This window comes from Rhagoletis pomonella, unplaced genomic scaffold (assembly GCF_013731165.1).
Source record: "Rhagoletis pomonella isolate Grant_MI unplaced genomic scaffold, Rhpom_1.0 Rhpom_scaffold_00008, whole genome shotgun sequence".
NCBI lineage: Eukaryota > Metazoa > Arthropoda > Insecta > Diptera > Tephritidae > Rhagoletis > Rhagoletis pomonella.
Window position 1 is genome coordinate 22662102 of NW_023458562.1, and position 13686 is coordinate 22675787.

Consider the following 13686-nt stretch of genomic DNA (forward strand, 5'->3'; position numbering starts at 1 on the left):
CATCAAGCATTTGTTCTCATTTTATTCAGTCGCCGTCGAACGTTTCAAAAGCGCGATCTTTCCTTAGCTCTTATTTTCGGCTGGGCTGAACATTGTTTCGCAATAAGAAAATTAAAATATCTTAAAATTGACGCCGAGTAAAAATTAGTGTAAGTTTTTAAAATTCAATAATTTATTGAAATTTTTATGTGAAATTTAGTTGAAATAAACCCATAATTCCCAACAACTTTTTAGTGATATCTATAATCAATCATCAGCAAATAGAAAAGCAAGTAATTTAAGTTGAAAAGTTGCCCGAAATAATAGAAAAATGTTTATTTCGAGTTTGAAAAATCCTGGTGTTTAGTGAGTTTATGGAAAAGTGTAAAGTGTAAAATATTTTATTTTGAATCATAAAATCATATAACATCGCACTCATATGCATAATGAAAATCCCTCGGGAAGGTTGAAAATTTTAATATAATATTGAAAATGCAAATGGAATCAACAAAAGGTTCTCGTAACGCCACATACTTATATGACAAGAAAATATGAATTTCTACATCTATTATAAAATGTATTATTTTTAGAATACTAAGCACAGAACAAAATTGGAGCAGACCATGTGACAGTCTCCTGGGCAACGGTGATAATATGTATGAATACTCGTATATATCGCAACCGTGCACATGCATACATGTGTATGCACACACATACATATTATAAATTAGCTAAGTTGCCAAAAGAGTTTGCGCACAAAATAAACTCTGGAAATAAAAGAATTACACTATATTCATTTTAGAATTATTATAATTTATATGTATGTATGTACATACGTATGTACGTTTGTTTTGCGATGTATACATATATATATATATTTTGTTTTGTATGTACATACATATGTGTGGTCACAAGCAATAATCGCAAAGTATGGAGTTAATGTACTATCCTATTCTTCAACCCCTTTTCCACGCGTACGTGAAATCCCCATCTCGCGAGCTAGGCTATTCAAAAAGTTATAGACGAAAATATTTTGGTTTCCCCATAAGGATAACATTAAAATCCAAATGTTTAAAATGTTTTTTCTCGAATTCAGGTTTTTCGACTTAGGCGGTTATTGCTTATGACCACAGATATACAAATTTGTATGCATATGTTTGTATGAATGTGTGTATAATATTCACGGCGGCAGAGTATCTGCCAAGCGTACTCTCTTGTTATCTAGTATTATTCAGCGCAATAATTATGGTAATTTCTCTAATTTACCTATTTACATACTGTACATCTAGCGTTCACCTGTTATAGGTATGTAGTATGTATGCATGTATATGTAATGCAAGGTATGTGTTCGTGACCAAAATCGACTTGTAGTATGTAAGGAAAAAGGACAAAATTTAATATATACATTTGAGCATAAAAAGAGTTGTGCTTGCATTTGGTACACTTGCAATACTTCGCGAGTGTCTTCAAATTACTTAGCCTATAAAATATTTGCAATGCAATGATGCTAGGCCATTTGCACGGGATCGCGAATAGCCCTATTGTGTAATTGGGCCTTTAGTGCATTTGCAAAACACATGCAATTTTTGTGAGTGCTACGATTTGTCGTTTCTCAGCTGTCAGACCATGCTTCCTCTATACCAGCTTAGGGATGTAAATTACGGTGAAAATATCGATGTTTGAAGAATCGATGTTTCCAAAAATTACATCGATGGCAGTTCGATGTATCGAATGAAAACATTGATGTTTTTACAGATTTTTCTAATTTTTATTCAACCTGTGTGCTGATTCAAAAAGTTGAACTAACGGTAAAGATTACTGTTTCTTATTGTTAGCATATTGACTCAGAGGGGTGGTTTACAAAACAAATATTAAGTAAAAATTTAATCGCATGACGTAACAAATATTGTCGCTGAAATTCAAAAAGTCGTAACTAATACAAAATTCAAAATTCAGTTTTTGATTGTTATGATGGATTTCATCGAATAACCACTTCCACATCTTTTAATGAAAAAAATAAAAAAAATGTAGTCACAACCTTTTCCATTTCAGTTACGATGTTGTTACGTCTTTTCGCACTTCAGGTGGCGATATATTTACATTTTTCTTTTCACAAATGTTGTAAGGAAAGTTTAATAAAATTTCACTGGGCCCGCTACCAGTTTATCAAAATACCTCCAGCATAAGCTTCGTTCGTTTATTACTCTAAAAATTAACATGAATTAGAATCTGTGGCGTATAACATGTAGCTTAACACATATGTACACTACATACTTATAAACCAATTTAGGTATTTCTTACTTATATACGTATACGTATATGAACATTTATTAAATGCAATATGGGAATTTATTAAAGAAACATACTTGTGCCTGGTTCCACGAAAGTACTTATTAATCGCTATTAAACGCTGGCACAAAATTTTGAAGCGCGCACAAAATGAAATGGTGAAAAATTAGTCAAGAAACATTTTCGATGTTTTTCAAAACATCGATGTTTTGATTTAACATCGAATTCGTAAAAACATCGATGTTTGAAGTCACGACCATCGATGTTGCTCCATACATCGATGTTTTTTTTAAATCCCTATTACTGCCCGTCTCCACAGGATAAAGTTTATATCTTGATACATATGTCAGAATATAATTTGCCAATGGAGACCGCTCATTGCTCTTCAAGAGCAATATATCTTGCCATCTATTGCCGGCAATTTGGTAGTTTGACAGCTACATGTTCATTTGCATGAAAACTTCGTGGCGGCAACATTATTGATATTTTAATATAAAAGCAACTGAACTGTTTTCTGTTAAAATATTTGTTATTATGTAATTGGATGTAAAATAGCCTATTTTCTAAACTTTTTAAGTGATTAAATCCGGCAAAAATACGTTTTGGAAGCTATCTCACAGATGCTTATATCAATATATAAAAAGCCCACACAAATATTGCCACTGATATAATTTATATCTAGGGACCAAAATGACAGCTGGACAGCAATAAATTTTATCCTATGGCGACGGCCAGTTAGAGCTGGAAAACTATCGATTGTCGTGGCCATCGATTGTTTCGATAGTCGCAGCTATGGATAGCATCGATAATATCGAAAATGTCGCCACTATCGATAGTTTTGATTAAAAAATTCCAAAAATTAGACATAAAAACTTTGATTCAAAATGAGATCCGAATTGATAAAATTTTTCCATACTTTTGTTCAAATTATAAACAATTTTTGGCTTTAAGTAGCATCTGTGCTCCAAAATTATTTGCTCTGCTTTGCTAAATATCCCTTCCGACTCACAAGATGAAGCAGGTACCACCGGCTTTTACTCTTAAAGTTGTTTGCATTGTTCAACTTTGCGTTCAACTCAGCGCAGGGTTGCACGAAACAAGTTGAATGGCTAAAAATATTAAAATTAGAAAAAACATCAAAATATTCGCCATAAAAAGGTGTTGTTCATCTTAGCATCCAACTTTTGGTTGAATGGCCTTTCAATTATTGCTTTCAACAAAGTTGGTCGCCAGTCAACATTTAACCATTCAACTTTTTTTCGTGCAACTCTGCGTTGAGTTGAACGCAAATCGTCGCCTGGGTAAAATATTGTCGTATGTTGATTTCAGCAGCTTGTGGGAAATCGCGACTGAAGTTATGCAATTTCTCAAAAACGCGAAGATAGATATTCTCCAAAGTCTCTGAAAATGTTACTAGTTCACAAAAAATTAAATTTTTTATGTTTAATGTTAATTAGCTTTGAGTTTATGAAGGATTTTCTTTATTAAAATTTTGTCGTAAGCGTCATTTGTCCACAATTTGGCAGCCACTTTGTATGAAATATGACAAAATGTGATCAAAATTTCTACTAAATTAACAACACTTTTTACCCAATATCTCGGAAACTAAAAGAGATATCCAAAAATGGAGAAGATCATTTTTAAGATATTGATTATTTTAATATGGCTGCATCAGTAACAAAATTTTTACTAAATTACAGAAAAATTCGTAGTCAATATCTCGGAAACTAAAGGAGATATCTGAAAACTGATAACACCAATCGAAAGACCTTATTACAAAATATATAACTGCATCTAGAAATAAAAATCGTCAAAATTGAGCTTACGACAATCTTTTACCCAGGCGACGAAATGTTGAGCGCAAAGTTGAACAATGCAAACACTGCTTTACTGAATAATATATGTATTAGTGAAAACTATCGATAGTGATAGTCAAAAACCATCGATCCTATCGATAGTGCCATCGATAGTTTTCCAGCTCTAATCCCTATACCAGCTTCTTCAGTAAAACTCGCCTGCATTTTCTTTGTTAAATTGCTAAAATAAGACGCATTAAAAATATTTGCTTAAAATTAAGCATTAAATAGTGTTAAGTAAATGTGTATAAATAAAAGTACTTTTTGCGGGCTGCTCTAAAATTTGTCACGCAAGGCAACTGCAGCTGTGTACCTCTTCTAACCAAGTAAATGCAATTTGGATATATTTAGGAAAAAAGTATGTACAAAGCCATATCACAGTTAGTAATTTTATGTGTGTAGTTTTATTTGCAAGTAATGTTCTAAGAAAAAGGCTCTTAGATGCAATTAATTTTTGCGGAACTTTTTCGAACCATTATTTAATGTATGCATGTATGTAGATATGTAAATATATAAAACATGTACGTATGGGGAAAGTATATTGTACTTACATACATAGTCCTGATTCGAAAACGTGATTACTATGACTTGTAATCATATAATCCTATAGAAATACGAAAACTACTCAAACTTGTAAGTACGAATGAAGAATCTTAATCAACTATCAGTTAAGGATTAGAATTTGTAAAAGAATTACATTGGAAAAAAGTCCACGTCATTCGATTTATTTGTAAATGGATTTCTACAGTGTTGAAATGCATTCAAGTGGTGTTTATAATCATTTCAACAGCTATCGTTATGTTACTTTATAGTATATATGTATGTACATTAAATAGTTCAACTTATTCAGTGTCTCTGAAGCTCTCCATACTCGGAATTAGAATTCTTTGCTATTCCGTAAAAAAATCTTTGGGGAGTAAAAAAAAAATTTTAGCAATGCAAAAAGACTCGTGACCACTAGGTAGATGAGTTCTTCACCGTGGCCTAACGGTTTGTTGTACCATTTGCTCTTCTCAACCATTTAATGATGCTAAGGGGAAGTGGGTTTACGCGTTGGTGACGGCGAGTACCGCACACGATAAAAGATGAGCTGTCGGATCGCCAGCCGCTACAACAACAACAACAATCGCCACCGACGCTCCAGCACTGAAAATATTCAGCTCGGAACCGCTGGTGGTAACACAAAGACGCCAGCCACCTTTGCGATGAAAAGACCACCACAGTCGTGTCTACATAATCTTAACAACCTAGATTTATATCTTGCCAAGAACTGCCACTCCAGCAGCAGCCGTCAAAAATCCTTTTGGGTATATGTATGCTGTTACAAGAATAGCAACATGAAAAGACCAAGTGGAGAAGGACTGCTTCACTTGACATTTCCAATTGGCACAGAAAAAAAACAACTGGCGTGCTTTGTTGAGTCCGGCCAAAATCGCTTAGGCGGTTACTACAGCGTCAAATAAGAAGAAGAATAATGGGGCAGAGGGTTGTTGTTGCTGTTGTAGCAGCATACAAGCTCCCCAAAGAGTTTTTGGGGAGTGTTGCTGGAGTGACAGTCCTTGGCCAAATATAAATCTGGGTCGTTCCGGTTACGTAGACCCGACTGTCGTGGGAACGGGGGCAGAGGGTCAAGGGTAGGTGTTATAAAACACCAGTCTCTTTAACAAAGGCTTCAATAGTTAGTATATAGCTGAAAAGTAAAAAAACTTGTATGGGTAAGCGTTATTCATAAGTGTTATGGAGCTCACCACCAATATAACTTTCTAGTTGTTGAACCCTTAACTTTTCAATGATGAAGTACATATGTACATGGAGAAAAACAACGAGCACCTCGTTACCGAGGACCTTGTCCGGTTTGAAGGCCTATTTTGTATTAATAATAGTAGTGATTGATTACGTTCCCTCATACCGCATCTATTGTTATTCAACAGTTTTACTATATATAGTGAGATAAGTACGGGATCAGCGATAATAATGCACAAATGGTGCTATCAATGAATGAGCTTAGTTTCGAGGTTCCATTAAAAAATAGTACATTAATAATTAATGTAATTTAAAACTTTCCTCCTCTTTCCAGAGTTTCTGAGCGTCGTGTATCTAGTTACAATGGAAGACGGCCACGCTAAAACCGTCGAACAGGCCTTAAACTTTTTTGGCACAGACGCAGAACGTGGACTCACATTGGAACAAGTTAAAAGCAATCAAAAGAAATATGGTCCAAATGGTAATGATTTGAATTAAATTAGTTGGTCATGTCTCTAATGGTTGCTTTATTTTCTATTCTCTCTTCAGAACTGCCCACGGAAGAAGGTATTTAAGACCATTCTTTGAAAATTAGTACAAATACATATATTGTCATTGGCAATGCAGTGCTCTATTTGAATAACTTAATATTTTATAAAAGCAAAACGATTTAAATTTCCACGTATTATACATACTAAAGGGCTCTTCAAACAATGCCAATAAATTTTGGTATTTTTTAATCTGAAAGTAAACTAAACGAATATAAAAAAGGTCACATCAAAATAAGAGAAATAGGATATCTTGCATTGATGATGACAATATGTATAAATTAACTAACTCTACACGTTATGTTTACAGGAAAAACAATTTGGCAGCTTGTTTTAGAGCAATTCGATGACCTTCTCGTGAAAATTCTGTTGTTGGCCGCTATCATCTCATTTGTAAGTTTCAATATTCACGTGAATAAATCTGTTTGATCTGATTGGTATTGAAGCCATTATTTAGATTTATGTACCTAATTCACTATACATATTCGTTATATACCTTTTTTATAAATTTCACTAGGTATAATTTCAATAATTTGATTGCACCGAACATTTTGTATTTGTGTATTTCAGGTTTTAGCTTTATTTGAAGAGCACGAAGAGACATTCACAGCATTTGTAGAACCTTTAGTTATTCTTTTAATTTTGATTGCAAATGCCGTTGTAGGTGTATGGCAAGAACGAAATGCTGAGTCCGCTATTGAAGCGCTTAAAGAATATGAACCTGAAATGGGTAAAGTGGTCCGTCAGGACAAGTCCGGAATTCAGAAAATTAGAGCAAAGGAAATTGTTCCTGGAGATATTGTTGAGGTGTCAGTAGGTGATAAAATTCCCGCTGATATAAGATTAACACATATCTACTCGACAACACTACGCATCGATCAGTCTATTCTGACTGGTGAATCAGTGTCAGTTATCAAGCATACCGATCCTATTCCCGACCCCCGTGCCGTTAACCAAGACAAAAAGAATATACTATTTTCGGGTACAAATGTAGCAGCTGGTAAAGCTCGCGGTGTGGTCATTGGTACAGGTTTGAATACAGCTATTGGCAAAATTCGAACAGAAATGTCAGAAACGGAAGAAATTAAGACTCCACTACAACAAAAATTAGATGAGTTTGGTGAACAGCTTTCGAAGGTGATTTCCATCATTTGTGTTGCTGTATGGGCTATTAATATTGGACATTTCAATGATCCTGCTCACGGTGGCTCGTGGATAAAAGGTGCTATCTACTATTTCAAGATTGCTGTAGCTTTAGCAGTTGCAGCCATTCCAGAAGGTCTCCCAGCTGTTATTACAACTTGTCTGGCTTTGGGAACTCGTCGTATGGCCAAGAAAAATGCCATTGTGCGGTCTTTACCGTCTGTAGAAACATTGGGCTGTACATCGGTAATTTGCTCCGATAAAACTGGTACTTTAACCACAAATCAAATGTCTGTGTCAAGAATGTTCATATTCGAAAAAGTCGAAGGTAATGATAGCAGTTTTCTCGAGTTTGAGCTAACAGGATCCACATATGAGCCTTTGGGTGAACTTTTCTTGGGCGGTCAACGAGTAAAAGCCTCTGAATATGAGGCACTTCAAGAACTGGCTACTATTTGTATCATGTGCAATGATTCCGCTATTGATTATAACGAGTTTAAACAATGCTTTGAAAAAGTTGGTGAAGCAACAGAAACCGCTTTAATTGTGCTTGCGGAAAAACTAAATCCCTTCAGCGTTAACAAAAGTGGTCTAGATCGTCGTTCGGCCGCTATTGTAGTTCGTCAGGAGATTGAAACCAAATGGAAAAAAGAATTCACACTTGAATTCTCTCGCGATCGTAAATCAATGTCATCGTATTGTACACCCCTGAAACCATCGCGCCTGGGTACTGGCCCTAAGTTATTTGTTAAAGGTGCTCCAGAAGGCGTTTTGGATCGTTGTACGCATGCACGCGTTGGAACAAGCAAAGTTCCACTAACTTCTTCCCTCAAGAGCAAGATTTTGTCTCTTACTGGCCAGTATGGTACGGGTCGTGATACATTGCGTTGTCTCGCCTTGGCTGTTGCTGATAGTCCAATGCGACCCGATGAAATGGACTTGGGCGATTCGACGAAATTCTACCAATATGAAATTAATTTAACATTTGTTGGTGTTGTTGGAATGTTGGATCCACCACGTAAAGAGGTATTCGATTCAATTGTGCGTTGCCGGGCAGCCGGCATCCGCGTTATTGTGATAACAGGTGACAACAAGGCAACTGCTGAAGCCATTTGCCGTCGTATCGGCGTTTTCACCGAAGATGAAGATACAACTGGCAAATCTTATTCTGGACGTGAATTCGATGATCTTTCTCCTGCCGAGCAAAAGTCTGCATGTGCCCGTGCTAGATTGTTTTCGCGTGTAGAGCCACAACATAAGTCGAAAATTGTTGAATATCTACAGGGTATGAATGAAATTTCTGCTATGACAGGTGATGGTGTCAATGACGCCCCAGCTCTTAAGAAAGCCGAAATCGGTATTGCAATGGGTTCAGGAACGGCTGTGGCTAAATCAGCTGCAGAAATGGTGCTCGCCGACGATAATTTCTCCTCCATTGTATCTGCAGTTGAAGAAGGTCGTGCTATCTACAATAACATGAAGCAGTTTATCCGTTACCTTATTTCATCGAACATTGGTGAGGTAGTATCTATCTTCTTAACCGCAGCTTTGGGATTACCCGAAGCTCTGATTCCCGTCCAACTTCTGTGGGTGAACTTAGTAAGTATTACTAAAGCTATTTCAAATTTTAAAGTTCAATTTTTTATTTACTTTTGTGTGATCTCAGGTGACAGACGGTCTACCAGCAACAGCTCTTGGATTCAACCCTCCTGACTTGGATATTATGGAAAAACCTCCACGCAAAGCTGATGAAGGTCTTATTTCAGGCTGGCTATTCTTCCGGTACGTAGCACTATTTTCATTTCGATAAATGAGAATATTTTAAAAGCAATAAAATAATTACAGATACATGGCTATTGGTGGCTATGTCGGTGCTGCCACAGTCGGCGCTGCTGCCTGGTGGTTCATTTTTGCGGAAACAGGACCCCACCTATCCTATTGGCAATTAACTCACCACCTGTCATGCATCGGTACTAGTGATGATTTCAAGGGAGTTGATTGTAAAATATTTAGCGATCCTCACGCAATGACAATGGCTTTGTCCGTACTTGTAACAATTGAAATGTTAAACGCTATGAACAGGTAAAAAGAATTAAACTAATATTTTGTTTAAGTATTTACAGCGATCTTCTTTCTATAGCTTATCAGAAAATCAGTCACTTATTACCATGCCCCCATGGTGCAATTTGTGGCTAATTGGTTCTATGGCCCTTTCGTTTACGCTTCATTTTGTTATTCTTTACGTGGAAGTCCTTTCTGTAAGTACAACAAAAAATAACTAATCGAATAAAACCGAGAGAGAATTATACATCCAAATAATACATTTTTTACATATATTTTTTATTTTTGTTTTAGACCGTTTTCCAAGTTACTCCACTGTCCGGAGAAGAGTGGCTAACTGTGATGAAATTTTCAATTCCTGTAGTTTTATTAGATGAAACACTGAAATTCGTTGCTAGAAAAATTACGGACGGTGAGAGCCCCATTCTAAAAATGCATGGGATTGTTTTAATGTGGGCCGTTTTCTTTGGCCTTTTATATGCAATGACGCTTTAAACAGTTTGTTCAAAAAACTTACATACATACATATTTGTAGCAAATTTAGTTAAAGACAAACTATTTAATTAAAATTCTATACTAATTTTCGGTATGACAGATTTAAACCTTAATGCTTTAGCATTACGCTGCTGAAACTAATTTAAGAGCTTGGAGAATGTTATTTTTATTTTAGGATAAATTAAAAAAATAACAGTATAGTAATGCCTTCAATGTTTACATGCACTAATTCTTTAAGCTTGTAAGGTAAAATACTCCAATACAATCTGCAAATACAATAACATTTATGACTTTACCACTTAGATAAATTACCTTAAAGCATAGCAGTCATTCAATATACTTTTTTTTTTATTTTTGCGTTACAATAAATATGTAAATAATAGTCATTCTTAGAACTTGCAAAATTAAAATCTCCCAACGTAAATTTTAATTCGATAAGGTTTGAAAGTACAAAATATTTCAATTTTCCAGTTGGTATTGTGTACTTTGCATTTTAATAGTCTGAAAGAGTCAAGCAAAATTATTGATCGCGATAAATTATTATTAAGGAGTTTTTTATGAACGTGGATTTAATTACAATATTTGAGAGAACCGTACTCAAAGTCATCAAAGATTTCTACCAATTAAATAGCAATGTACTTATACTAATAAATTGTGTTTAAATTTTAAAGGGTTTTTCTATAGTTTTTTCGCATTGAAATACTTCAATGTTAAAAATAACAAAGCAGATTACGTACAACGTTACGTTGTCTTGATATTCAACAATTTTATTGAGGCTGGAGGCTAATGAAAAAGTTTTGGAAAAATCTTGAGATAAACATTTTTGATTTATTTATGGCACTGATTTTGAAATAAAGCCAGACAAATTTTAGCACAAAACAGACTCAAGGTATTATATTTTATGTACTAGATTAGAAAACTAGTAACTTGGATATTTGGTTTTTCCTCAACAGGAAAGGTTTTCTCAGTTCTCATGCATGATATAACGAATTCGCACAAAGAAGAAGGGATATTCAATCTTAGATTAATTGATTTAAAAGAAAAATTTAGGAAAAGTGTTCTAGTTACTAACACGCCAAAAAAATGTTTAAATGCATACCCCCTGCATGGGTATACATTTCAGGAAAATATTTGCTAACTGCTACCATGTTTACACATGCAAAGACAGATTTGCATTTCAACGCAGAGTATATTTTTTACGAGGATCTTAATTTGTTAATCAGTGGGCACATATATAGTGGTCGAAATAAATATAGCCGCACCACCTTTTGACAAGTTTAAACATATTATTTTTGTTGTTATTTAATTTTGGTTATTTTTTTATAAAAAATATAGTTCATTCTTTAACAAAACCCGTGTAAATCCAAGTTTCAAACTTTGTGCAATATTTAAAAAATAGTCCCATTTGCTTCCATATAACGAATACACACAATTCATTTTATATGGAAGATGATCAAAACATCCTGGACAAAAAAAAAACTGCATCAGAATCTTTCTAGGAAATCTAATTAAAAAAGTTCGATATTTTTACGAAAGTTTGTTGATTTTTTTTTTCAAATATTGCACAAAGTTTGAAATTGGATTTAAACGGCTTTTGTTAAGGAACGGACTGTATTTTTAGAAAAAATAACCATAATTAAATAACAACAGAAATAATATGTTAAAACTTGTCAAAATGTGGTGCGTTTATAATTACTTCGACCACTGTATGTATGAGCTCTATATTTGCTTATTTATATGCATATTTTAAGCAGTTATTTCAAGAAGCCCTAATTTGCTGCAGCTTTGCACCAAAACATTTTTCTAACATCTGTTTCGCGTAAATGCATACATGATATGTATGTCCGGTTACAAATCGTACTAACAAAACAGCTTGATTGTTTGAAATTCGATAGCTTCGTTATTTCCTTTGTTAATTACCTGAAAAGCCAATTCGTTTGTCACTTATACAACTTATTACATTGTATACATCGCCCCTACTTATATTAACTTTAATTTCCGTTTTCAAACAGTCAATCCCACGTTCCACTAAAATCTATAGAGTCTGCTGTTTAATATTTCAATAAGAATAATGACAAATTCCTATGTGATGAAATCTGCCTTACCGGTCCTGCAACAATCTCAGAAGAAAGGCTTAACCACTACCTATGATTCCTGGCCATATTACGAGATGCTTGTGCTATGGTTATAACAAATATCCCTTGCATTTGACTTGTAAACTATTGATTCATTGTATCATGTAAGACGCCACGATTTCAACGATACCCAAATATCAAATACCCAAAAATTACACTGTAGTTTATACTTATACTTTTTAAGATCTTTTTACAGCTTCCCTTTTTCTCGATACTCCCGAAGGCTTTAAAAACTGTTGCATAACCTTTTTATTGTGGACGTGTATATGCAAAGCATATAGAATCCACATATTAATGATAAATGAATATATATTAATATGTATATAACAATTAATTCTAGTTCCTGACGTCGTTGTCGATAAATGGTAAGAATAGATGACCAGGTCAGATAAATCCACTTCAGAAATATGCACATTTGAAAAGCGGGATGTAAAACATATTAGTCTACAAGTTGATTAAGGTATAAATAATCCAAAAGGATTTATTTGAAAATTAGCAATGTGATTCATGTGGATTATGAAATAAAATAAATAAATATAATAAACGATTGCATTGGTTGAAATTTTTATTTCATTGAACGTACGTATTATGTATTCATACAATAAAAAATAATAAAACCCCACCGGTACACATGTATGTTCGTTTTAGAATGTTTCGCAATGTTTTTTCGCATCGTTCGCAAAACGTTTCTCGGGTGGAAGTTATTTCGAACCGCTTCGCTGATTTTTTGTAAAAATTACACAAAAACTTTAAGAGAAATTCGCGCTTAAAGCTTTTTAGACGAAGTATCGCCCAACTGCCAGCAGCCAAGACTCACTTTTCACATTTTTCTGAATTTTCGTGCGCAACTTTTAAACCATCGGTTGGATATACTACAGTCAGAAATTTCTTCCAGATCAACAATTTTCGGGCACATTTCGTAAAAAATATTTTATACAGATTTTGTAGAAGAAAAATGTGAAAAATCGCACCCCAAATCTTTCTTTCAGCTCAAAAAATGTATATAAAGATTTGCTGTAGAAACATTTTTAAATCTTCAAAAGATAGCTTTATACATGCTCAATAGACCCACAATTTTTTGTAAAAATTGTACAAAAACTTTAAGAAAAATTCGCGCTTGAAACTTTTTGGATAAAAATACACCGGTCGTACGACCTTTTTGCAATTGAAGTATCGCCCAACTGCCAGCAGCCAGGACTCACTTTTCACATTTTTCTGAATTTTCGTAAGCAGCTTTCAACCATCGGTTGGATATACTATAGTCAGAAATTCCTTCCAGATCAAAAATTTTCGGGCACATTTCGTAAAAAATGTGAAAAATCGCACCCCAAATCTTTCTTTCAGCTCAAAAAATGTATATAAAGCTTTGCTGTAGAAACATTTTTAAATCTTCAAAAGATAGCTTTAGACATGCTCTATAGACCCACAATTTTTGGA

The 13686-nt window shown here is 34.3% G+C and overlaps 1 protein-coding gene across 4 annotated transcripts; it reads left to right on the forward strand.

Annotated features, from left to right (window-relative positions):
* The first annotated feature begins 28 nt into the window (after nucleotides 1-28).
* Nucleotides 29-12801, forward strand: LOC118744438 (calcium-transporting ATPase sarcoplasmic/endoplasmic reticulum type). Of its 4 annotated transcripts, none has more exons than XM_036477460.1 (10): nucleotides 4235-4482; nucleotides 6202-6348; nucleotides 6417-6434; nucleotides 6726-6808; nucleotides 6986-9157; nucleotides 9225-9340; nucleotides 9404-9640; nucleotides 9699-9816; nucleotides 9914-10031; nucleotides 12590-12801. In XM_036477460.1, the coding sequence occupies exons 2-10, from the start codon at nucleotides 6231-6233 to the stop codon at nucleotides 12616-12618; spliced, it is 3009 nt and encodes a 1002-aa protein (XP_036333353.1). In that variant the 5' UTR covers nucleotides 4235-4482; nucleotides 6202-6230; the 3' UTR covers nucleotides 12619-12801. The 4 variants fall into 4 exon arrangements, with proteins under 4 accessions (XP_036333352.1, XP_036333353.1, XP_036333354.1 ...); XM_036477461.1 differs by lacking the exon at nucleotides 12590-12801 and adding an exon at nucleotides 12127-12409; XM_036477459.1 differs by lacking the exons at nucleotides 4235-4482; nucleotides 12590-12801 and adding an exon at nucleotides 29-149 and having other exon boundaries at nucleotides 9914-11114.
* The last annotated feature ends 885 nt before the right edge of the window (nucleotides 12802-13686 follow it).